The sequence below is a fragment of the Sardina pilchardus genome, chromosome 10 (genome assembly GCF_963854185.1).
Source record: "Sardina pilchardus chromosome 10, fSarPil1.1, whole genome shotgun sequence".
NCBI lineage: Eukaryota > Metazoa > Chordata > Actinopteri > Clupeiformes > Clupeidae > Sardina > Sardina pilchardus.
In genome coordinates this window covers 17,524,217-17,549,866 of record NC_085003.1, presented here as the reverse complement: position 1 = coordinate 17,549,866, position 25,650 = coordinate 17,524,217, and the positions used below count along the sequence as shown (strand labels likewise).

Genomic DNA, 25,650 nt, shown 5'->3' with positions numbered 1-25,650 from the left:
TCACACCTGCAGTGTGCACTCATCATTCATGAACAAATGAACAACAAAATACAGAAAGTGCCACCAAAAACAGTCGCACATGCACTACACAAAATCTGCAATCAGCAAAACAAAGACCGCCTTTTTCTGGGCCAACTGTTCTGGCGAACCCATCCCAGTGACATCAGCGTCCTTATTTACCCAGCACGACGCCATGTTCCGATTCCGTTCGAGCATATGGTGGCGCCGAAGAAGGGGAGCTTTGTCACGTTTCAGGTAAACGAGACGCGAGCCGCAGGTGGGGCGGCTGGGCCAGGCCTGCTCCCCAGAGGCACGCTGGCTCAACGCCAAGCGGCTCCAACAGCTACGACGTCCGTATGCATACCAGAGCCCCTAGCCCCTGACACAAGGGAGGGCGAGAGAGGGAGAGAGAGAGAGGGGGAGAGGGAGAGAGGGAGAGAGGGAGAGACTCCATCTGACCTATCAGCAGGAGGTGTGGGCCAGCCAGATTTTGTTTGTCAGAGGCTGAGCTTTTTTGCAGGGCAAACAAGGAAATCTCAGTCCCAGCCTGGGCCGTCTGGCATTCTTATGAGAGGGAGAGATAGAGAGAGAGAGAGAGAGAGAGAGAGAGAGAGAGAGAGAGAGAGATAGAGAGAAAGAGAAAGAGAGAGAGAGAGAGAGAGAGAGAGAGAGAGAGAGAGAGAGAGAGAGAGAGAGAGAGCTCAAAGGGCACTAGGTTTGTAGCAGGTACGACAAAAAAATTAATCTTTCTGAACATATCCTCAAGTTAAGGCTTGCTGACTTGTTGAGTCAGCATGCCTGATATAATTAGCTTTTTCTCACCTCTGTGCAATACCTGACATACTGGTCGGCATTACTGCAGTTCTCTGGAGCAAATTAAAAAAAGTAGCTGCTTCATGCTTCAATAGCGGCTTGGCATCTGAAAAGTGCAAGGTTTAGGGAAGCACAGGAAAGGGACCCTGCAGAGAGGTAAGCAGTCACGACAAGTATGACCGCCTCGCCCGATAAAAGTGGGGCCATCTCCGTGGCGACGAGGCCATGGCGCGCCTCATCGAAGAGAGAAGAGGAGAGCGCACTGAGCTTGTTGATTTGGGCAGAGGAGAGAGTGCTTTCATCTGCCGACTGTGGAGAGGGCCGAGTCGAGATGGAATCAGCGACTCCTATCTCGAGTGCCCAGCCTGCCGCTGCAGCGGACCTCATTATCTGAGGGGCGGCGATACGGACAGCAGAGCATCAGCGGAGGGAAGACTTCAAATAAGCCCATAATTGCACTGTTTGCAACAAATTCAACTGCAAGCCTCTTTCTCTGCTCTCCCTTACTCTGTGTGAGTGTGCGTGTGTGTGTGTGTGTGTGTGTGTGTGTGTGTGTGAGAGAGAGAGTGTGCAAATCTTAAAATGGTCTAAAACACTAACGGAATTTAAAGCCATTAAAAGTTGCAATGGTCACTGAGCATGTATAATAATGGGCGTGACACCGATTTAGATTTCCTGTTGATTTTTATCACACTGCGTGTTTGACAAATGAGCTAAGTGCTTTCAAAGCAAACATTACAATGGAGTGGTGTAATAAAATAAAGCAACCCGATCCTCTGCTCCCTCAAAGGCCGGGCTGAGGCCATGTGGCTGGGGAGTAGCGTCAGTGTTGGGGTGAAGGAGGTTATGGAGGGAGGGGGGAGGGGGGGGGGCAGCAAGGGATTAGACATGAGCAGTGAAAAACCAGCAGCCTTGCCAGCAAAGCACACTCTACCAATAAAGCGACCTGACAACTTTGTTTGATCACTCTGTACGACAAGGAGGATGGGTGGTTAAAGGGGGGGAAATATCAGTCAAGCTTTGCTTGCTTTGGAGGTGGATCACACAGCCTGTAGCCTATGTCTGCCCTGTCCATATGTGTGTGAGTAAGTGGATACTGTATTGTATGTGTGCAAAGTCTCCAAAGATGAACACACACACACACACACACACACACACACACACACACACACACACACACACACACACACACACACACACACACACACACACACACACACACACACACGGGGGGGGGACTACTCTCGTCACTCGCCACTAGCAAGCCGTTACACTCACCTCACCCCCCCTCCCTTCCCCTCCCCTTCCCTCCCCAACTCCCTCCTGTTCTCCTCTGTAATCTCCCTGCCAACCGTGGCAGCGTGCCAGCAGTTCTGCTCGACCCCAGACGTCCAACCGTCAACACTCCACCCCTCTCCTACTCCCCTACACTTTCGGCATTCCTCAACTCCTGTATATGGACTTCCGCCACGGTTGCCACTACCACCAGCGATTTCACGCCATTCTCAGACAGCCGTGTCACAAGCGTCTTAGCATAGCCATCCCCACAGACAGCTACAACCACCAAGCGCCCGATATAGCCGTCACAGGCAACCGGGCTAAAGGTGTTTGTTTTTCTTTTTGTGTTCAAAGCCTGATGAATGCCTTTCTGTCCGCCCCGCAGCCCCCAACTTGCATAATGAACAGTGAGCGCTTGCAAAAGCGGCGGCTGCTGGAACACTCGTGTGACATGCACTAATACCACAGATGATTCATAGCGTGGAGAGAGACATTGGACGAGATTAGCTCTTGTGTTGCATGCCACTGCTGCGCACAGCCAACAGTAGTGACAAACAATAGTGTCTGCCTTTTTTACATGCATGCGGTCACAGATGTATTTTGACTCCGCAGTTCCATGTGTCAACTCAACAAAGTTACTAGAAATATATCAGCGCATTGAAATTGCTTGCGACAAATGCATGTCTTTAGCACAGTTTAATAAGAAAGGCATTTCAGTGATCAAAGTGATTTCTGGAGCATCTATGGGGGCCCATCTGCCATCTCGGCCTTGGACAATTCCTGAGCTATGCCAAGTACGTGCGCAGTGAACGTAGACGATTACTTTCAAAAACAACTGAGACACAGCACCACAAATTAGGCTGACAATTTTCCCACTATGGTTCTTTTTGTCCGCCATACCTGACTAACTGCTCAGCTATTGTGGTGGACAACCACTGAGTGAGTTATCCATGGAAACTGGACAAACACTGCAACACTGCATTGCAAAACAGCATTACAAAAATAGCCTGACTCAAGTCTTTCAGTTACCTGTAACCAAAGCAGAGGTGGAGATCAGTTTGCAATAGCTAGCTTGCTCAAGTTTAGTAGGCATCAGCACACAGCTAACATGGTGGAGCATAAAGTCATATTAGTGTTCAAGCCGCCCATTCAGATTTACCAAATGTCTATACATAGTTCTGATTCACCCCACTCAGGTCAGTATGGTCAGTCTGTAAGCCTGTAAAATCAACTGATGTTGCAGACAAATTTGTAAGCTGTAAACCACATGCTCACCAAATGCTCACAAATTGCAAGCCAACCAAAGCAAAGCCAGATAAGCAGTGTTAAACTGAATTTTAAAGTTCACTAGATGAAAATGACACCTACCCTTGGGACTGCTGCAGGGAATCCAGAATGAATGCGTGTATTGTACGATATGTGACTTAGGCCTTCTTCATGAATATCACATTACCCATATGACAGATACAAAGTTCCCGACTGAAGTATGCAGTTTGCACATTCTGGCAAAAAACATGGAATTTTCTTGAGGCACTCTTTTTCTCACTTTCTCTCTCTCCCTCTCATACTCAAGCTTTCATTCTCCAGCTGCCTCCAGCATAAGAACAAATAAGGACGTCTGACAGAATCTGGTTGTGGTTCTGGCAGCAGTTTACTCTATTTTCATGACATTTCTTTCAAGATCCAATTTCAGTTCATGCATGACCCGCCCATATATCATTTAATTCAGAGTGAGTGATGCTGCAAATGTGTGGAATACTTCAAAGTGCCATGAGAAATCAACTGTGATCTCTCTGGACATCAAGAAAAGTATACTATTTTATTTTAGAGACCAGAGGCTGAGAAGAAAACAAATGTGTCTGAATCCTGCTTATCTTTGACAGCGAAGGTAACCACAGTGACCTAATTAACTATCTGAGGAATTAAGGTAGGCTAGTACTCATTAAGTTATGCCAGTGGTTTAAGCTGGCACCTTTTCAACCTCTATTATAGACACTAACATAAAAACCCTGAAGGCTGAAATGTCAGTAAATCTACAATGTAATTTCATAGTGCACAGCAGGAATATGGGGTGGAATAGTAATGTGTGGGTGAACACATCAGAGACATTCCTGCAAAACCGTGGAGAGACAACCTAAATTGAAGACCACATAGAAGCTTGCAGCCCAGCTAGTAAACAGCTCCTGAGTTGCCCTCCCCACTCCTCACTCAGCTTACTCCTCTCTTGCACACCATCACAGATCTCATCTTAGTGACTCTGGAAGGGCTGCCAAGAGATAAACCAAAAACGAGGAGAGACCGAGAAAGCAAGGCAGTGTTTGGGCAAATTGATGGGTTTGGTTTCCACAGCACGAAGCACTTGTTTTCTTTCTCTTGTTCTCTGGAATTTTGCGACCTGGCTCTGGCGACGGGCTCAGCCCTCACAAACACAACACAAAGCACCAGGGCTCGGTGAGTGGGCGCTTAAGATCTGGCTCAAGATTGCGTTGCCATTCGGGCATGTCATGAAAGCTGCCCTCCTCCTCCTCCTGCCATGGCTATGCATCGCATCGCCACACCAAGCCCAGAGCGGGCATGCCACAGCTCACACTCGCCTGCCTGCGTAAACAAGGCAACCGGTAAGGTATGGATACGTGGGGGTGGGGGGTGCTTATCTGCCTAGCACCGCAAGTGTGCCTCTAATTTTAGCAGCAGCCCCAGTATGAGTACAGGAGGCACGCTAACCACAAACATGGATACAGTGCTGTCCCTCTATGCAATTAACCACCAGGAAAACGACCAGCTTGACTCTCGGGATGTGTGTGTGTGTGTGTGTGTGTGTGTGTGTGTGTATGGTGGGGGGTTTCGGAGGTAACGCGACAGCTGGCCAGCGCAGAACAATGTAATTACACACCATTATGGCATGCTGATTCAACCTGGAAACTGCTGGAAATTCCATCAGGACTTTATGAAGTGACCCCCAAGCACACATGACTTTCCAAAGCCAGAGCCCTACACCTGTGACTGTGGTAGATAAGAGCACAGACAACACATGCCTCGGCACAGCACAAACACCGAGTTCTGTTTGCTTGGAGTAAAGCTGCAGCGAATTACTGGCAAGGAAAGCAGCAAGAACTTTAGAGACCATGGCAATCAGGATATTATCTGGGTGACTGATAAATAATAGTTCCTTATATCTGAATTGTAACACATGCAATGTTATTCACTCTTTAGCCTGTTAGTCCAAAAGAGGCTCATATTATGAAGAGGTGCACTGCCAAGAGGAAACTGTGAGGGACTGGAGTTGACATTCAGATCTTGAGCATAAAACTGGGTGGACAGAGCTGAGGAGAAAAACAATGACATCATGGAAGAATATTCCAGGCCAGCAGAGGTGATCTCCACCAAAATTGCAATTTTATGAACGCAAAGTAGTGATTTACTATAAGAACCACATGGGCCAAGGTAAAAACGTTCATGGTCCTCCTTGGTTTCAGTTCAAAATCCCTTGTTATATTCTGAAAATCAGGTCCATGCAGGCAAAACAGATTTCAATATAGCTATGAGAAAAACACGACTCGTCATGAACAGCCAGGGCAATATACTTCTGGGAATTGTAAAGGATGCAGAGGAATTTGAGAGATCACGCCAGGAGCAAGGGAGGGAAAAAAAGAGAGAAAACAGGACAGAAGGAATTCTCCCCCCTGTCCTGAATGCTTCCTGGAGAAGATGTGCAGTGGGTGTAAGGAATGAGAGGTAAGGCTTACCTGTTACAGTCATCACAACTATGGCGCACAAACAGCTAGCAGGCAGCTTCCCCTGTGCCAAACAGGCAATAAACACAAAAGCGCTTCAGCCAAAGGAAGACTTCAGTACTCTTGCAAAGCACTCTGCCTACCCCTTTGCCAACCTACTACGGATCTGAACATCAGCAGTGCTGGGCCACGGGGGGTATATATTTAAACCTGTCTGAGTGATATAGGAGACTTTCTGAGTGGCACAGAGCGAAAGGTGTGCGCTGCTTGAACAGACCCCCCGAGGCTGAGGGCTCTGCGGGGCTATGACAGCAGACGCCCCACAGTCCAGGCTCGCTGCTCTCAAAGACCTTTTTCTAGTGCTATGTACCAGACCTGTCACTCTTGTCTCACGCGATGAAAATAACACTGTCATCACCACCTTTGCCGACTACGCACACACGGCAGCCAAAACAAGAGCCTCCCGACACAGTCATCCGTGCCTGGGCCACTTTTTAATTTGGTCTCCGGTTTCTGGGGTGAGCCATGTAGGTGAGTCAGGCTTATCATCACAGCTGTGTAATTTTCAAAGCACAAAAAAGAAAGAAAGAAAAAAAAACAACCTCCCTCTCCAGTTCCCAGATACAGGCTACGATACTGTGGGTGTTTCTTAGCGTGGAATCATATCAACATTCTGTTTCTTTCACATCCGTTTCCACCGCGGAGCAAAGCAGAATACACATGCATATAATAACGTTCCGCTGTATTTAGATGGAGCAAATACTCATTATGTCAGTTTGAAAATGGTAGCTAGCTGTTTCACTTCACCATGTGTCTAATTACTAGACACGAGGCAAACATCCGCAGCGGTTCCATTCTCCTATCCATCTCATCAGCTTGCTAAGCTGCAGGAATGGGGGGAAAAAAGGTCTTTGGAATGTAGAGTTTGCTGGAGCAGACACTAAACTCCAAAACAGAGATCTCATTTCACAGTCGCCTTGAGTCATCCAGTTATTTTACAGAAACATTTCGGTTATCTTAACCAAAACACCACGAGGCCTAGTCCATTTTCTCAGACATAATATGCTTGCACAGGATGCATGCACAAATAGCCGTAAATATTCAAACAGCCTCAAATATTCCCAATTTAAATGTTTCATACTACTTAACCCTAATGTAATACAGAGAACAAGCCCAAAAACCGAGAGATTTTAGGGGAGCCATCTCTCACTACCAAAATAACATGCTCGATGAAATCATTAAAAAATAGTTTGAAAAGCTTTGCTTTTGGAATTCAGTGTCAAGGTGACCTGTCTCATGCACAATGCATAAAATCCAATTAATGAAGAATTCTGCCAAATCAGAAGGATTAATCTGAATGATCAAAGAGATCACAGTCAAACATAGCACATGAGCATCGCTGGTCTGGTTCACATCCAAACTTCCCCATTTTGATCACTTGGCATTGTGGAAAGGATGTGTGCTGCTTCACACGCTGATCGTGTTGGTGCATCTGCAGTTTATGGTTTCAGGGAGGGGCATTTCGACATGGCAACCAGGATATTCAGATTCTTCACCTCCCTTTAACCTAGCCTTTAAAGCTATGACCTCTGCCCTTACTAACATCAAATAAATGGGTACATGTAAAGGCGTCCATGTGGTCCTTTTAAAATGCAGGTCACTGGGTTTATGGAGAGGTTCAGTTTCTGGGAACGCATTGGTGGGTGTCTTGGTGTCTGTCTGAAGTCCACGTTCTCTGGTCCATTGAAAGTGTTCAGAATTTCAGCAAAGCAACCAATATGACAGTGCAGTAACAGCCTGATGCATCAGTTGGTATATAGTACGCAAATTAAGTATTACTGTATACTGTTACTACAATGTTATAACAGGAGTTAAAGTTAAGGGGTGTAGATTTGCTATAGGAGGTCCAGATCTCCTCTTAAGGGGGTAATCGGAGCTGCCACTGCATCTGCCGAGCTCACGTTCCACACAAGATGATGAGTGCATGGAACATCTCTGAGCGAGTGTGACCTAGAGGCTAAACCTCCGTCCATCAGGTCATGCTAACCACTGCAGGCCTCTCCCTGTCAAGCTCCGAGCAGCCAGCTTCCAGCTTTTGTGGAGCCACATTAACACTTCAAACAAGAGGGCAAAAAACTGGGTGTCATCCGCTCCGCCGCTGGAGAAAATTCACTGTGACAATCAATGTCAGGCTGCAGTACAGCTTTTTAGGAGTGCTGGCATCCTAAGAGAAAAGGACTAGTACAATACTTCACATCAAAGACTTCAGCTCTACTTCATAAAAATGATTGTGGCAGAAAGGAAATTTATTCTAAAAAGGCTTGCATTATGAATAAGTCTGTGACAGTTTGGCGCCTCTAATTCATGAGAACACATTCTTGCGGGTTTCCATCATTTGGGTTGGACATTATTTAACTGCGGCTATTTCCGCAACTTTTTTTTTTTTTCATAGAAGTAAAAGCTTGCCATGTTTCACTTCTCTGTAACGTTAATGTTAACTTTAATTGCTGGTTTATCTTTATGATTCCCACAGACAACAAAGTCTAAGCAGATGATGCCTTTATCTCTTTTTTTATGTTGAATATTGACTTTATTGACTGGAAACACTAAACCAAACACCAAACTACTTTAGCAAGCCACCATCCTGCTAGAACACTCAACACTCAACTAATATGTCATGTCATCCAAAACGTTATGGAGTTAGTGCTCACCGAGAATTCCTTTTTCACATTTACAGTTTGTAGTTTAAAGTGAAACCATGTGACCACCCCGCCAACTAGTTGTGAGTTGAGTTGACCAGCCACAGTCCTTACAGTCAGTGTTCCTTAACTTCCTTTAACATAAAGTTAAAATGTTGAGGAGGTGCATGTCCGGAGACGGCATAGGGCTGTGTGTGTGTGTGTGGGGGGGGGGGGGGGGGGGGGGGTAACATGGTGATGCAGAGGCTCTGCATAGTGACAGCGTCGATTCGACGCAGACCCATAAACTAAAACTCTGTCCTCTGGCTGTCCTGCCCCTGGCCTGCCCCCTCCAGGCCTCTAGGTCACACCTGTTCTCCAGCTCTGACTGAGGGGAAGGGGAGAGTTCAAAGAGCAGGGTGTCACATAACATTTCCTCAACAAGATCACCGAGGATTCCAAGCAATTCAACAAAAACGAGAACATATGTGCCAGACAACAAGCAAACAAACAGAGGTTCTGGTGGATCTCCTACTATCCAAAACTAGAGCTATAAGGCTCGGTTTTGCGGTACATACAGTATGTTGTTTTCCAGATAGAATGTGGAGCTGAAAACTACCGACCACTGAACACACTGTAAAAAGCAGGCTGATCTACTTGCATTACTATGAGCAAAGGTGCAAACAGAAACACAGAGCAGTACAATCCTACTAAGGGGAGGTCATAGCAACTTGGATATTTTCCCAGAGACAAAACAGCAAAATCCAGTCTCAAGCAAAATTAGGTAAAACCAAGAGATGGTTGTTGATGGTTGACATTACCGGCGGCAGATAAAACATTTTCGAAATCAAAGTATCTTGGCTGTGCTTCTAGCTATGGGAAAGAGCAGGAAAAGAGAAATGATATCCACACACTGTCTTCTAAGCTCAAAGTGTAGTTATGTTTCAACCACTCTGTTTGTCTGGTACATATTGATAAGCTTCCAGCTACAGTATGTCAGGTTGATTTCCAAAAGCAGCAGACCCATATGGTGCACTATGAGGGCTCATGACAGTGATGACGAGTAGATATTTAACACAGTGAAGTTACTTACAGTATAATGCTGCACAATAAAGGGAAGTAAGTGTGGTACTGTGTTTGCTCTAATAGTGAGGTCAGATTGCATTTGTTTGATTAGTGTGTTAATACCCAGTTGTAGTGGACATTGGACACATTGTTGGAAAGTGGAAGTCTGAATTCAATTGAGCAATTATAATTCAGTTACAACATGCAATTGTATTTGCATAGAATCGGACACATAAACCTAGCCAATATAGGCTACTTAGAAACATTTTGATTACAGGATTAACATGTTAGATTGTAGCCTAATGTGCGTATTGCCTTCTCTACACTGGACGCTGTATTTTGTTCCACACCAAAACATAAATTGCTCATTCCCTTTCAGACATGATGTGCACATGGTCACATACACACGGTGTGGCCCGTCGCAGACAACTGACACACGAACGAATGACGACACATATCGTATGCTGAAAAATGAACCTACTTTCATTTGGCCTAGCCTTCTCTGTGTTTATCTGTGTTGGACTTACTTTAGCGTTCTATATTGTGGTTTGACGTCAGATCATAAAACAGGGCGAGCGAAACGTGATTAGACCAGTGTCAATACAGAATCACCCCAAATCTGTGTAACGGACTATAACACTTTTGTCTAAGTCACAGGCTAATTAAAATGTTTCGTCGAATGTCGTGAGTATTTACTGTATCATTACTTTACAGCAGTGAATACTCACGAATATGATATCATTTTGCTATTAAATGCTATCGAGTTGCTGCAGGTAAACTTTTAGCTAGCTTGGTGACTTCGCTGTGCACCACAGCAGAACAGCAACCAAACTAAAGAGCTTTACTGGCAACAACTGTCAGATAATAACAACAATGCAAAATGTTTATGATATGACGACACGAAAATGGAATATACCCTCTGTGTAACGGCCACATTTAAACTTTCCTCTGTATCAAATATATAGTTACGCCTGAGTCTTCAGACTAGGAGAACTGGAACTTTTTCCCTTACCGTTAGCAGTTTTGTGCTCCGTCACATTCCTTTAAAGTCTTGACACCATCTTAATCCGAACACGGTGAACTGTCCTGCGAGGGAAATGTCGAATCCGTCCAATGTATTTAATGGTTGATAAAAGTAATCACGCGTCGCTGGTCTCGCACACTTTAGCTCTCCGCCGCAGCATTTCCAGCCATTCGCGTGAACGCGCGCATACGTAGCTAAGGGCGGTCTCTAGTCTCAAGTGCTGGTAAGCAGTTCACGTAAGAACTGCTTAGCAGATTGTCGGACACGCGCGTCGTTCACATGAGATGTGTTGGTTCTGAGGTCCAAATCCACTGAAGTAAAATTCTGTCTTTATTTATTTTATCTTTAAGATATATCCACTACCATATTTGCTCTGAGATATGTTTGTATAATTATTAATAGGCTACAGACTATTTAAAGACATTTCATTTTTTTTTTTAAAGTAATTCCCTTAATATGTGACCTCTTGTAAATGAATAGAAATTGAAATGGTGGACAAAGACTATGGACTTGTTTGGGAAAAGGGGGTTACACATCACAGCTCGCAATGACATGGCAGTGGTAGCCTATAATTTGCTCGTCATACATACTTGTTGAATGGGCTTGGTAAACATTGTAGAGCAGGCTTCGGAGTTCCCCCTCTGATCCCAGTTTCTGTTGGCCCCTGTCCTCAGGAAGGGGAGGGTGGATCAGTGAGGTGGGTCGGCAGTCAACAGCGATGTGGGGGAGTGACTCATGTCTTTACACATTCCAGACATTGTTTCCCCTTCACCAGCCATCAGGGCCAAGGTTTTCCAAGGCTGGGAAGGGACAGTGGAGATGATGGCAGACGACAGATCAAGGACCAGACGGCTGCATCAAAGTTGGAAGCGTCACATTCAGTGCCCCCTTGTCTTCACTATAGGTGTTTTCCTTAGAGGCAGCAGGGAGGAATATGAAACCCTCATTTTTCCCCCCAGTAATTGTGGTGATGAACACATACCCACTAAGTTGTTATTCACTAGGGCTATAGACTACATGAGTTAAGAAAATAGAAACTTACTTTGGTATGTTGACTAATACTGCTGATTATACCATGATGACCCTAAGACGTTGGATTTTGTAGTAGGCCAAGGCTATTCAATGATGCAATGGCTCCACAAGAGGGAGTTTTTATGACAGGGATTAGCCGTGTTACATCACTATTTTTATTTATCTATTCTTAAGTCACGTAAGAGACATTCAGGAGATAAAAAAAAAACACTAGACCAGATTAACCATAACTTAATCACCCTATTAAGTAAATAACTAAAGATAATTTATTGAAGGAACTAGGATTGTCTGATGGTGAGTAATGAAATATTTGGCTAAACCCAAATGCTTAGTATTGTTTATAGTATGACACATATGTTAACTCAATAGCCAAAATGTAACTCAGTTCTCCAAAGTAATAAGAAAGTTCTCTTTTCCCCTAGTTTGGAGTGTGGGGAGGAAAGAATTCACGAAGAGCTATCACAAACTATCACTGCATACAAATGATCAAATTGTGTTGCTTCTTTGTTAACGTAATGCACCCAAAGATTTTAATCAGCATAGATGAAAGGGAAATGTTGACTCAGAGGGTGAGAATGCAGTACACAGGACAAAGCAGTACTGAGTGGCTTTCACCGAAAAGAAAACAATGCATAATTTATCATACATCAGTAAATCTGTATAATACTCATCAGTGAAACCGCAGAAATCCTAGAGCTATTCTTTTTCTTTTGCTTCAAACTTAATGGATTTTTTTGCATCAACCGTGACAAGTCACCTTATTCAGGTTTGTAATCAATGACACCTACAAATACGAAAAAAATTACAAAAGATTGATTTCAACATCTTTCTGATTTAAATAATAAACATATTGCTTTGTGAGCTCAAAGTTGTCCTGATGAGAAGCAGGCTATTTTAGGGCCGTGGCTTAAAAAAAAGAAAAAAGGAAAAGGAGAAGCCCCTAGCAGATATCTGTGCCAGCTCAAGAGAGAAGGATGTGAGTCCAGCTCAGCGCATGACTTCTGACTCACTCACTCACACATCCTGCATCCCTGTCCAGAACCTTTTCATGGAAATGACTTCTTTCCCTCAGACATGAGACTCTGTCTAAACCTCACCCATTGTCCAACTCACATGACCTCCCCATCCTGCTCAGGAAGCTGGGGAAAAGTAGATGACCCTGCCATATTAATGGGGAGCATGAGAGGTTGAGAGGTGGTGGAGGACACATGAGATCATGAATTCAGGAGTAGTTTTTACCCACCTCTCCGGCAGGGCTAATCATTTCAAGCACAGCTGTGTGTGGCAACCTATAGAGTCAGGGTCATTCAAGCAAGCAAACTTCACTGCCTGCACTATGTGCATGTCAAAAGGACTTGGAATTCTAGAGTCATAAACACTTGTGGTTATAGGAATGGAAGCCTTGACCATGATCCTCATGAATCAAAATGGGAACACACCGCCATGGGAACTACAAAACTGGGCAACACTCGGTCTACTTGGCAGAGGAAGTGAAAGCGATAAAGAGGGGGGAGAAAAGACTGGGAAGTAGGACACCTGTGAGCTGGCTGCTGGGTCTGTTCCAATGGCACACGTGGGGCTTTCACAGGCAGGATGCTCCAGCTGGGAGACAGGATATGGGCATCAGAGGAACAGAGCCACCCCCCTCAATAGACACACACACACACACACGCACACACACACACGCACACACACAACTAAAAATAAAAAACGACCAGAACTTCAGTTTCTAGCTGTCAATGAAAATGCTAAGACAGTGATTCTCGACACAAACCATCGTCTATATTGGTGCAACCTTGTGAAATCCTTTGAAGCAAAGTACAAGGTGGATTCCTGATTTGTGAGATGTTTGACATAAAGCGGCCAATCAAACCAATGAAAGGTGCCAAAATCGGCAATATGAAATGACAGCGTTGTGCATCTTGGCATGGAAATAAAACGTTGTTGAAGTACAAAATGCAGACCACAGATGGTAGGGGAAATTATTTCTTGGCTGTGTAACACTTCAACGGGTGAACCATTTAGAAAAATCTGCCTGCTCAAGGCCTCACTCCATGGGGGACTGCAAAGTTATGGGCTGAACTGGCAGTCTGGTGCTGAAAATTATGGACAAATGCTGGCGCTACACACATGGCTTAGAACACTCCTGTTGTTTGACAGCACAATAGAGATCTCTCTTCTGCTTGGTTTGGCACTGTCATAGTGAGGCCTCTAATAAATGCCCTTGGGCCGTTCCTCCACAAGTTGCTCTGAAACAATGGGACTTGAGGCTTCACATCTGCAACACTCATCTGACTGCCAGGCATCATACCCTCCATGCTTAAAAACACAACGTGATCATTTCCCTATGAGTCAGTGTCACTCACAGACAAAAAGCCTTTGACCATTCATGGTCATAACATAAACCACACCTGTTGCAATTACATTAGCAAAGTACCATCAACAGGGAAAAATCATTCTGACGTTACAGCACCTCCTATTGTATCTTGTATGACTTCCTTTGGTATTACAAAAATACACACTCCTCATAGGATATTGGCAGATAAACAAAAAACACAATCTATGAAATGTATGTTCTTGCACACACCCTCAATATGACCAGGCCAAGCAACACTGATGTGCTATATCCTCCTGTTGAATGAAAGCTTTACAACAAATGCAGTCATTACTGTAAATGCACTTTATTAGACAAAACATTTTGTCACACTTAAGCTATTTCGTGACAGCAAGCTACAAAATAATTTCAGAACCAGAATATGTGACACATTAAAAAAAACATTCTTTCTAACTGACATTAAAAATGTTCAAAACCATGTATTAGCAAACATTCAGCCAACAATGTGTGCATGGTTTTAGACAGATAAAATAACAAACTCCTCCCGTCAGCTGCTCACTTGTACCTTAGACAAAAACCGACCAAAGTAGACATGAGTATTGGCACTCTTCCTGTCTCTGTCATGGCAAAGAGAAGTATTGAAATAAAAAATAAGAAAATAAAGGTAGTTAAAAAGACAAAAGATTCACTGTAGAAAAGAAATAAATATTCAATCACGGTTCCACATGTGGCATGAGATACTTAAAAAATTGACAGAAAATGGGCAGTGTCTTCCTCACAGGACTACAAACGGACCTCTTGGTGGCAGCGGTGGTGGTGGTGGCGGCGGCGTCTGAGCGGATGAGTCGGATGAGGACCCGTGGACGCTCAGCCTCAGGATCACCTCTCCACAGTTTCTGATGAGGAAACTTCAGTTACCTGCGGCCAGTTTGGTTTAGTGATGTGAACATCAGTAGGAGGCTTTCATCACTCCGATATCATTAACAGGGCTCCACATTAAAAACAGTCATGTAGTTTCTAGCCTTTAGATGGGTAAAGGCAATGTTAGGATCTCATATTGCCTTATACAGTCGGGTGGCACGCACACTGTTCTTTTCCCCTCCAGAGCATATCTCAAAAAGTAGAAACTGATTGTGTACATACTGTATTGTTGCTATGATACGTTATAATTGGCCATATCGCTAGCTCCCTGGCTTCGCTAAAGCAGGCAGCTAAGGAACAAGCCATTGTTGAAAAAAACACAACCTCAAAAGTTGGACTATTTTTAACTTTGAGTGCCTCGTGTTTTCAGAAGCCTTGCTTTTGCTTCTGCTTGCGTCCGCTTTTGAAAACGCGAGGCTCGTTGCAACGGAAACGACTGAATTTGAGCGCCTGGAGGTGAAAAAAAAAACGTCAGTCTGTCGCCTAATGAAGCCGCTATACGAACCCAACCTTACCTTTCAGTGAGCAGTGAGAACACAAAATAATAGGCAGTCATGGACAGCGTCTCTGCTTGCGTGTTTTCTCACAGGTTAAATCAAACATGGGGGAGCCTAGGAGAACGTTTTTGTTGTCTCAAAGCATCTGTTTCTGTCTGCATCGGAGAGTAACAGGGACACACGTGTCCATCTGCTCCACGGAGCTGGACTTACCTCTCCAGGCGGTTGACCACCTCTCTGACGGTGTTGATCAGGCCCTCATGCTCCTGGGGGTTGGTCAGAATGAGGCTGTGCAGCTTTTTCATGTAAGTGTCGATGGAGTCCAGTGTGGGCATCTCTCCACTGCCTACAGATGCAGGGCACAGTCAGGGTGACGCAGGGGACAAGGGATGAGAAGCGGTTTGTGAATAATGTGGTGGATTATGAAACGCTGCAGTATGATTGAATTTCATCTTTCTTGCTAACATCACCTCAACGTTGATTGAGTATTAAGTGCCTACAGGACACACCTTCGCTGACACACAATTCATGGTGAGCAAAAGGATTAAAAATCTAGGCTGCACTGCACAGGAGAGAGAGAGAGCAAAAGGAAAACTGAAAGAAAGAAAGAAAAAAGAAAGGAAGAAAAAAGAAAGAAAGAAAGAAAGAAAGAAAGAAAGAAAGAAAGAAAAAAAAACCTTCGGGGGAGCTGAAGGCACCAGAGTCTCATCTCCAATCCTCAAAGAAATGAGACCCCAAAGTGCAAAAGCCAAATTGTTCATGACGCATTAACATTACATTACAAGCCCCCTGAGAGGCAGCAATGTCCTTCCGCTGCACACTTTCAAAGTCAGACAACGCAGAAAACACAGAATCCCAGGGTCAATTATTAATTCATCCTATAACCAATTCTCTAACACTAGCACTAACATCTGAACCACCCCTGCCAGTGAAGCTGGCAGCAATGACTGCAGTGGGTTATCATAAATAAAAGATGTCTTCCTGGCACACCTTCCCTGTCCCCCTCAAGCTCTGCCCCGGTGCAGCAGATGTGCGAGCCACGCTGAAGAGCCTTGAGCACAGACCGCACATCTGTACCGGACAGCAGGGCAGCAGGGCCCGGTGCCAACAAAACCTGTCAAGCTACAGTACAGTGCACGCACGCACTCACGCACACACACACACACACACACACACACACACACACACACACACACACACACACTGTACACGTGGTCATAATCCACGTGATAAATCAGTGAGTGCTTACAAGCAAAACAAAGAGACGTGCAACACTTGTGCTTGCCTGTGTATGTATGTTTATGTGTACACACAAGGCCAGATGGAATTCTCTGTGACAATTGCGCAAGTGACTTGAAACTTGAATGTGTCTGTGTATGTGTTTAGCTATTGATAGTCATGACATTTCTATATGTATGTAAGTTAAGTAAAGCTCTCGATACACTATGCATGTGTAGTGATATGTATTAACCACAATAAAGGGTGTCTGTCTGTGGGTCCGTAATGATTGTCTTTCCATGTACGCGTCTGTATGTGAAATACCATGTGTGAATTGGCATTTACTTGTGTGTGTGTGTATGTACTGTGCATGCACGTGTGCACGTGTGTACTGTATGTGTGTGTGTGTGTGTGTGTGTGTGTACTGTGTGTGTGTGTGTGTGTACTGTGTGTGTGTGTGTGTGTGTGTACCTGGCAGAGGGTACTGGGAGAAGCTGCCGGTGAGCGCCTGGCGGAGCGTCTCCAGGTGCTGCTGCAGCATGCCGTGGCGTCCGCGCTCCTGCATCAGGTCGCCCTCCAGGCGCTCCACCGCGCTGCGCATGCTCTCCACGTGCTTCTGCAGCGCCGCGTTGCGCTCCTCGTACTCCATGTTGGTCTTACGCAGCTGCCGCATCTCCGCCTCGCGCGCTGAGGGGGTTGGGGGTGGAGGGGTGGGGAGGGGGGAGGGGGGGTGGAGGGGGGAGAAGAGGACCGTAGGGCCACAGAGGAACCAGTCAGAGAATCTCAAAAAGAGCTTTCACAGGAACTCTGCACCAAAGGGACTGCACTCGGTGTGGAGATGATTGACAGTCTTTTTTTTTTTTACCATTTGAGGTGAAAAAGTAGATGGATGGGTGCTACTGCCCAGCGTACATGCATGTGATGTGTGTGATGATGTGTGTACTGTAGGTGCATGTGTGAAGGTGGTTCAAAGCAGGCAGAGGTGTGTGCTACTGCCAAATGTGCATGTGTGTGATGTGTGTGTATGAGTGTGAAGGTGGTTCAAAGAAGGCAGGTGTGTACTCCTAGTGTGTGTGTGTGTGTGTGTGTGTGTGTGTGTGTGCGTGTGTGTGTGCACGTGTGCCCGTGCTCAGGTACTTACATTTGCTGTGGTTGAGAAACTCTTCTGTGAAGATGGGGATATCAAACACAGACCTGTCCTTTCCTTCAGCATCTTTCTATCAGGCGAGGCCGAGGCAGAGGTAGAGGGGAGGGGGAGGGGGAGGAGGAGGAGGAGGAGGAGGTAGAAAGACAGTAATGAAGAAAAATCGAGGGGATGAGAGCCCAAAGATGATGAGAAATCTGATTGCTGTGAACAATGCCAGACTGCAAGTGTCACATACAGATAGCTATCGGCTACAGAGAAAAAGCTGAGTGGAGGGGAAAAAAAACGCTCAAAACGCCAAATATTTAATGTCTTGCTGATGGAGCCTGTTCCATACTTCAGAGCAAAATTGCACCCATTCGTCCCCATTGCCTGACTATGCCCATATATCACTGCACGCTGGTGTCTTCACGGATGGACTAAAGCTCTCTGAGTTAAATCCAGAGCACTACCACACCGCCGGGCTCACTGTCACATAGCGAGCTATGATGTAAAAAAGGGACCAATTTCATCACTCTGGGGCAATTAATCTCCAGTGAGAGAGAGAGAGAGAGAGAGTGAGTGAGAGTGATTGTGTGAGTGTGTAAGTGAGTGAGTGAATGAATGAGAGAGAGAGAGATTCCTCACAAACCTAACAAATGACTTGCATAACAGGACCTTTGCTCCTGCAAAAACATTTTGGGACATCAGAGCAAATTATAGCTGTATGTCAACAGACACTTCTATGGAACCACCCTGGCCTGCGTTACATAAACTGCTGACAGACTGAAGCTGAGGATCCTTAATCACATTGCTTGACTCCATAAAAATGACTTATGCTCCAAACAGCAGTTTAACAGCTGAGGCCTCGAAGAGACACTGTGCCAAGGCTCCTTAATCCAGCTTTTAGGGCCGCTGCAATTAGAAGCTTAATTTGTAGCAAACACTCTGGCCAGCAAGAGGCTGGAAAAGATTTCACAGCAAGGAGAGGCGAAACCGAAGCCATTTACTGGACTGATTCACTTTTAGTCTCCTCTACATTTCTTTATGGGGGCAGGGCAGAGAAGTACAATGGCTTACCTCCAGAAGAGACTCGCTGGCTACCTGGCGGCCAACATCTGTGAGGGGGGAAAAAAGCATAGAGAGAGGCCCTGGGTGATTCATCATGTCTGTACTGTAAAGCACGCGCTTTCAATACATCTTGAAGTGATTGGGAATGAATCATGTAGACGTTATCTGACTGGCGAGCCAAAGGGGATATTGGGGCCCGAAATGCAGACCAGAAGCCTTACGGAGATGAAGGATAAAACTACAGCATTCTACTTTAACAGCATGATCAATTCAATTCAATTCACTGGATTCATTTAGAAACTTTCTTGCATTCTGGCAAGACAACATCACTACCAGTCCAGTCAAAAAAGTGTTTTGGGGGGGGGTCTGATATGCAGACAGTGAGGAATACACGCCTTGATTGTGCAGACCTTTTGCATTTCTGAGTGCATGGGGTTTCAAACAGAGTGCCCCTTCAATCAGATCAGTGACTTCGGGGGAAGCAGCTGGCAGTGCTGAGATGCCATGGTGAGCGAGTAGTGGGAGGAGTGAGGGATTTGGACTTTAGGGCCATAGATATTAGACAGCTAGATAACGCATTGCCCACTGCGCTCTGTTAGGTGGCGTATAGTAAACATGGCCACCATATCGCTGGGGGCAAACGCCTTACTGTCTATGGGCAACACTTGCAATCAGAGACACATGTCTGATTTCCAATCAGAGAGATTTGTTTCTCCATTGGCCGCCAGTGATTGCTGCCCCTACCAAGGTGGCGGTGCTATTCACGTACATTCTGGGGGCCCAACGCGTTATTCAGCTTTCTAATATCCATGTTTAGGGGCCACCATACCTCCCCACGGTGAGTGAGTATTGGGAGTGTGAGGGATTTGGACTTTAGGGCCACCATACCTCCCCTGTGCCTCTTGCCCTTCTGTTTCTCCTGCACCTTCCGGGTGTAGTGCTTGTAGGCCTCCGTCTTCTGGTACTTTTCCAGCTCTTGCATGTAACGCTCCTTATCCTTCTCCGCTTCGTCAAGATAACGCTGCCGACACAAAGAGCGAAAGTGTGTTTGTGTTGGGTTTCCGAGTGTAAGTGTTTCCGTACATGAGATAGAAATACAGGGTTTGATTGGAGAGCTAACATAGAGAGACCAAAAAAATAACCACTCAGAGACGGCCCTCAACTAGACTTCAATATTTGATTTCTCAACAGTAAACAAAAGAGTAGCGTGAGGTAAAGTTGTGTGAAAACATGACACAGTTATTTGACCTGCTTGGTTTACACAACAGGTCTAATGATCTTATCAAGTAGGCCTAAATACAACTTAATACCATTGCGGGATAAGGAGAGCCTACTCTTAAGCAATGCATTTAATTTGTTAGCAAACCTTTTCAAACCAGGAGCACACCAGAGTCATTTATGTGTCTGCTTTTGTCCAGGCTTGCATTATTCTTGGCTTTCCTGGGGCCTACTGGATCTGATATATACCTGAGATCTAACTGAAGTCTTTGGCTAAGTGATGAACATGAAATGTTTTTTTCCATTACCTAATCTGACCACGGTGTTCACATGAAAATGAGGAAATTCAATTTAGCAGTCAGCATTTGGCCAGCAGATCAAAAAATAAATCTTGCTGCTCATTGGTTACTTGAAATTGAACTCAAACTGCCCTTTGTGGCAGTTGGCCACCTAATGGCATCTCTTTATCGGTTCATTCATCTGAGGGCCGAGGAGAATTTCAGAGAATGATTTCATTTAAGCTCTTCCAGGCCATTGCTCTAAAAACAGCAACAGTGATTTCCAGAGAGATTACATGTGAGCAATTTCTCTAACCCAGGCATGTCGACCTGAAGCAAATATTTTCCACAAAAATTAGATTTTGTGGAGCACGACGACCGAGCACCATTCTTTCACAATGAAGAGAGACAACAGAAGTGGGAAATGCATAAGCTTTTTTTTTCTGTAATGTTAACTGAAGATAAGAGTAGACGAGGCCTTGCCACTTTCCTAATCACCCTACCTGCTTCTCGTCCGGGGGCAGCTTGCTCCACTCGTTGCCCAGCATGCGGGTGATCTCGGGGAAGGGCACGTCGGGTCTCTCCGCCCTCAGCTGCTCGCGCCGGTCATTCATGAAGCGCACGTAGCCCGTCAGCGGGGCCTTGGGCGCATTGCTGTCCTTCACGGGCTTCTTCCGCTTCCGTCCTTTGGTCCAGCTGGTGCGTCTGGGCTTCTGTGTGGAACCAGACGCGTAACCCTTATAGTCCCTCAAGAAACTTAGAACCAAAGATTCTAGAGCGGAGCGTAGTGCTCGATGATCTTTGCTTAGAATCTCCAAACATCTACAAACAAAACTTTGCTAAACACCACTTTATGTAGTTAAAAATAATACCCAATAATTGGACAACTATCATAATCCCACCTCTTAGCAGCGATGCCAAAATAGTGTGCCGTGAAACAACACAGGAAAAGGCCAATCGTGCAACACAGACAAATGGGTACAATTACTTTCAGCTTGGATATTCAGTAGGATACAGTAGGCTTTAAGTACATCTGATCAGTCCAAGTAGATATGTCTCCACTCCTCCTAGCATTGTAGTAGCAACAGAAAAAACTATACAGGTGCACACTGAGGCTGTTCTCCTTGAGTGGAAAGCCACTGTCCAGTATCTTACCCAAAGATCCTTCATTACTGACAAGATAGAGCAACATAATGCATCTCTATGGAAGCAAAATTCGAACATTTCCTGTCTGCTTAAAGAGGCGTGTCGCAAAGACGTCATAGTGGGATATCATTCTCTGTCAGATTGCCAAGCAGTTCAGTTCGAATGTTTCTAGGTCTGCTTAAAGGGGGATTTCGCCCCCCCTCCCCTTTGCGAACACAGAACGCGAAATGGTCGAACGTTTGCGCCTCTCGCTTCGCTTTAACCCTCTCTGTCTTACCTCTTCTCCATTCCTCTGGCTGCTGTTATCTGTGTTGGCACCAGGCGAGCCAGTCTGCTCCTCCATGGCCTCCTCCTCTATCCACACGACCAGGCAAGTCCTGCTGGGCACAAATGACTGGTGAGGGTATGAAATGACTGAGTGTAGTTGTATGTGTGTGTGTGTGAGGATGAGTGTGTGTTGGCACATCCACTAGCATGGATCGGACTGAAACATTATAGACTGGGCATCGACTCTATGTCAGAAATCTAAACCAACACTGTCTGGGCTATATTCAGATAAGACCCAGATGTTGAGGACTCATGAACATGCTGTTCTTGGTCTTTACCTGTAAGGAACAGTCTATATTTTGACGTCTGGAGGTTTGGTAAATGGATGCCAGGTGTAGGAAACATCTTTGGTACAGACATATTAAATGAGGTGATTTACTGAGAAACCAGCTTGCATAGCAGATACTGTGTGTGTGTGTGTGTGTGTGTGTGTGTGTGTGTGTGTGTGTGTGTGTGTGTGTGTGTGTGTGTGTGTGTGTGTGTGTACCTATGTGCTGACAGTGTACTCATTTGATAAATTGACACAATAATAATTTTATATAATCAGGGGATGACATAATCTTCATGCCAAAACATCCCATTGTTTTTAATTAACATGATGATTCATTTATTGTTTGGGAGGGGAGACAACTGGCTTGTTGAGAGAATGAGTAGTAGCTTGGAACCCATCCAAGGCAGGTTTTTTTTTTCTTTTTCTTTTTTTAAAATCAGTCTCCAAAATAGACACAATGACAGATGGCTTTGTCATATACTGAAATGAGAATACTAAAGCCCATCAAATTCTGACATGACTTTTCATTTTGAACACTTAACAGCTCTTTCTCTCTCGCTCTCCGATGTCATCCTCTCATCTGACATGAAACTCTTGACATGAAGATTGCCCGTCTCTGCTACCTTCCTTTAACAGATCTGGAATCTTAGTCTTCTCTCTTTTAATCCGACAGTGAAACCCCTAAACCCCTTCTTCCACCCCGCTTGTTCTGTGCGTTGCCAGATAGTGTTTCCTCTGACACACAAATGCTGTCCAGAGGAGCGGTGTGGCGGCAGTAAAAAGTTTCACATTCAGTGCTGGTGGAAAAAAAACAGAGTCCCCCTTCAGAGCGCAACCGGGGCCACATTTCCTCTCGGGTCACCGTACCCTGGCTGCAACCGAGAACTGGGGTGGCTTTGTGCATTTCCTGAACACGAGACACGGCAGAGACCAGTCGCACGGCTACAAACCAGTTCAGACACAGCGAAAGAGACACCAAGCTGAATGCACTACACTGTTGGGCTTTCAAAAGGAAAGCAGCGACCGACCGAGCCTGCAGCCCCAAGAGCAAGATTCACTAAGTGAATTCAACATGGTGGCCCCTGGATGAGAAAAATCAGACCCCTGTGTGAACGGCTGCAGGACAATTCTGTGCCTCAGTCAGGGTCAGGGGTTTTGTTACAGGTCTCAAACAGCCAAGACCACAAGCAAATACAACTCCAACCATTGTCACTATGTTTTTTCACCTCTGACCCCTAAATCCCTGCTCAAAGAGTCAAGCAGACACACTGTGGCTCTCTCTCTATCCAGTCATTCAATACTGTGGGAAAAAGAAAACAAAAGCTAGAAGGATGGAGAAAAGCGAGGTCAGGCAAGCAGGCGCATGCCAATAAGCATTCTATTTTCATTTTGCATTGCAGAACATTCTTTTGCCCGTCAATATATGTCCAACAGAATTGTTCACTTGGTCGACCATGGAATTTCCCTGGCATTCTGAATGCTGCCAAAAGGGCAGATAATGAGGAGCAACAGCTTTGGCTGATCAACTCAAAAGCAGTTAGGATGGTTTGACATGCAGGAGGCAGCAGCATGAAACAATTACTTGATTGCTGCAGTTAAAACTTCCCTTTCGGGGTGATTAGCTGTGGAATCTCAGGCAGCAGCTGCGTGTCAGAACCCAACACACGTACAGGAACCAGATATCAGCAAACAATACTTAGTGCAGCAGTGCCCTCTACTGGTCCATGTGTACATAATATTGTTATTGCAACTAACTAGTGGTTGTGAATGAAAAAGCAAACACATTAAAGTTCTCAAGATACTGATGATTAAAATTCTAAAGAACTTGGTTGTAGAGAGAGGTTGGTGTGTGTGAGAGCAACATACACGTATCTTACACTGGAACATCTTCCTGAATCTCAATGTTCTGATCACAACAACTCTGGGCAAATTACAAGTCAGTACCAGTCAGAAGTTGCATTCATTGTTTTACACTTTTATCACGTCACTACAACTACAAAAACACACACCTATCTTTGATTCAAAATACAGAGCCACTTTCTTCAACAAAATAAAATACAAATGACAACATACTATTCATTTTACTAAATCATTATTTTAAATACATGTATCAGAAAGACTGCCCTGGCTGTTGGCTGCAGTAACTCTAGTACCATATAGACTGTAAAACATGGTAGTGCAGATTCTGTGTTTGTGTTTTGAGTCAAGGTGTACTGTGAACGAAAAAAAGTATTGCCTTTCTCCAGCAGACGGCAACAGAATAAAGGAAATCACATACTGTTTTTTTTTTTTCCTGGGGGGAGACCCCCTGAACCCTCGCTACTTTGTCGCCCTTGGTCAGGACTATCAAAATCTAGAACTAGAACTAGCCTAGACCTCAAAAGTATTCTCAGTAGGCCTGCCTTCAATGATGTAAATAACAAGGTCGGGGTCATCTTTGGGGATGTTTGCCAAACTATGGATCAACGCTATAACTTTATGTGACACAGCAATGCCCAATTACAAGTAACATTAACAAACGAGTTCAGCTAGGCAGATAATTGCGGCTGGTAACAAATATTTCTAATGAGTATTTGACAGTCCATTAAGGGCTAGAGCTTTCAAATGCTGCATAGTTGAGAAACCAACTGGCTCCATCCATGTTATCACAAAATTGACATGCCAGCAACCTACAGTTAAAGGCCTGAAGCTAAAGCTAGTTAGCGATAGCTATATACTTTCACACTACGGCAACCAAATGCAATAACATAATCGACACTACAGGTAAAATTATGAAACTGCATTGTAGCTACAGTAAGTCACTGATAAAGGTGTAACCGGGTGCAATTGTCAACGATTATTTCAAAGCTATGGTTATGGATCCAAACAACGAGTTAGCAGCAACCCTTATCTGGATAGAAGCTAGCTAGCACAAAGTTAGAATATAAAACCTCAGTTGGACCAAAGTATGTTCACATAAGCGTTACCATTGATTTTGTGTAATTAATGAAGTGATTTGCCTGATAATTGGTACCATCAGATCGTAACAATATTGAGCAATCATTACTCCAACTATGACTGTTACAGCTAACGTCAATGGTAGCCTTAGCAAGCAATGGCCTATCTTCCTATTGGTAACTAGCCTAGCATAATGGTGCTGGTGGTTTCCTTTATCTATATTTCCATTGCCCGTTATAACTACATATTATACTACAAAGTACATGTTATATAGTTTCACACTGACCTGTCTCAGTCGTCTGTAGGACTAGGACAAATAAAATATCAGCCAGGGAACTTCACGAACCAAAACAATACAACACATGCATTGAGGTCGCAGCTGCAAGAACAGACCGAAGGGCTGTTAGAAAAAATCTAATATGACTGTGTGTTGCGCAGCGCAGTTACATAGAGCGTCTCCTCAAACTTATATTATTGTATAGGCTGCATGATGCATGGTGTGGTTATAACATGTCAGTTTGTATTTGTATTCTGTTTGTCTAGTTAGGAGACCAAGAAATTGAGGAAGAAATAGACTTCCACATGTGCAAGAAATGCACAAAAACACGTTGTGAAAATCAAACAGTGAACAAAAGAACATTAGAGTCTACATTAGTATATCGAAGATATCTACACCAATTTCTG

At 44.8% G+C, this 25,650-nt stretch overlaps 2 protein-coding genes across 3 annotated transcripts in view; both read right to left on the bottom strand.

The window, feature by feature from the left end:
- Window positions 1–10,737, bottom strand: part of peak1 (pseudopodium-enriched atypical kinase 1) — a 101,348-nt gene extending 90,611 nt beyond the window's left edge. Inside the window, exon 1 of the mRNA XM_062546773.1 lies at window positions 10,581–10,737. The gene's annotated coding sequence lies outside the window, so the exon portion shown is untranslated. The remainder of the gene's footprint in view (window positions 1–10,580) is intronic.
- A 3,552-nt stretch (window positions 10,738–14,289) lies between these two features.
- Window positions 14,290–25,406, bottom strand: hmg20a (high mobility group 20A). Of its 2 annotated transcripts, none has more exons than XM_062547607.1 (9): window positions 25,253–25,406; window positions 21,709–21,808; window positions 20,789–20,998; window positions 19,678–19,810; window positions 18,799–18,836; window positions 17,737–17,812; window positions 17,067–17,282; window positions 15,591–15,723; window positions 14,290–14,855 (listed from the first exon to the last, which is right to left on the bottom strand). In XM_062547607.1, the coding sequence occupies exons 2-9, from the start codon at window positions 21,772–21,774 to the stop codon at window positions 14,735–14,737; spliced, it is 993 nt and encodes a 330-aa protein (XP_062403591.1). In that variant the 5' UTR covers window positions 21,775–21,808; window positions 25,253–25,406; the 3' UTR covers window positions 14,290–14,734. The 2 variants fall into 2 exon arrangements, with proteins under 2 accessions (XP_062403591.1, XP_062403592.1); XM_062547608.1 differs by having other exon boundaries at window positions 14,757–14,877.
- Window positions 25,407–25,650: the final 244 nt, after the last annotated feature.

What these genes read in the sequence shown, in the direction of transcription:
- hmg20a (XM_062547607.1), bottom strand. Translation starts at nt 21,774, where the DNA reads ATGGAGGAGCAGACTGGCTCGCCTGGTGCCAACACAGATAACAGCAGC. An exon ending in GCCAGAGGAATGGAGAAGAG is followed by an intron (nt 20,999 to 21,708) that starts GTAAGACAGAGA and finishes GGTTCCACACAG; the next exon opens with AAGCCCAGACGCACCAGCTG. An exon ending in GTGGTCAACCGCCTGGAGAG is followed by an intron (nt 14,856 to 15,590) that starts GTAAGTCCAGCT and finishes TTTCCTCATCAG; the next exon opens with AAACTGTGGAGAGGTGATCC.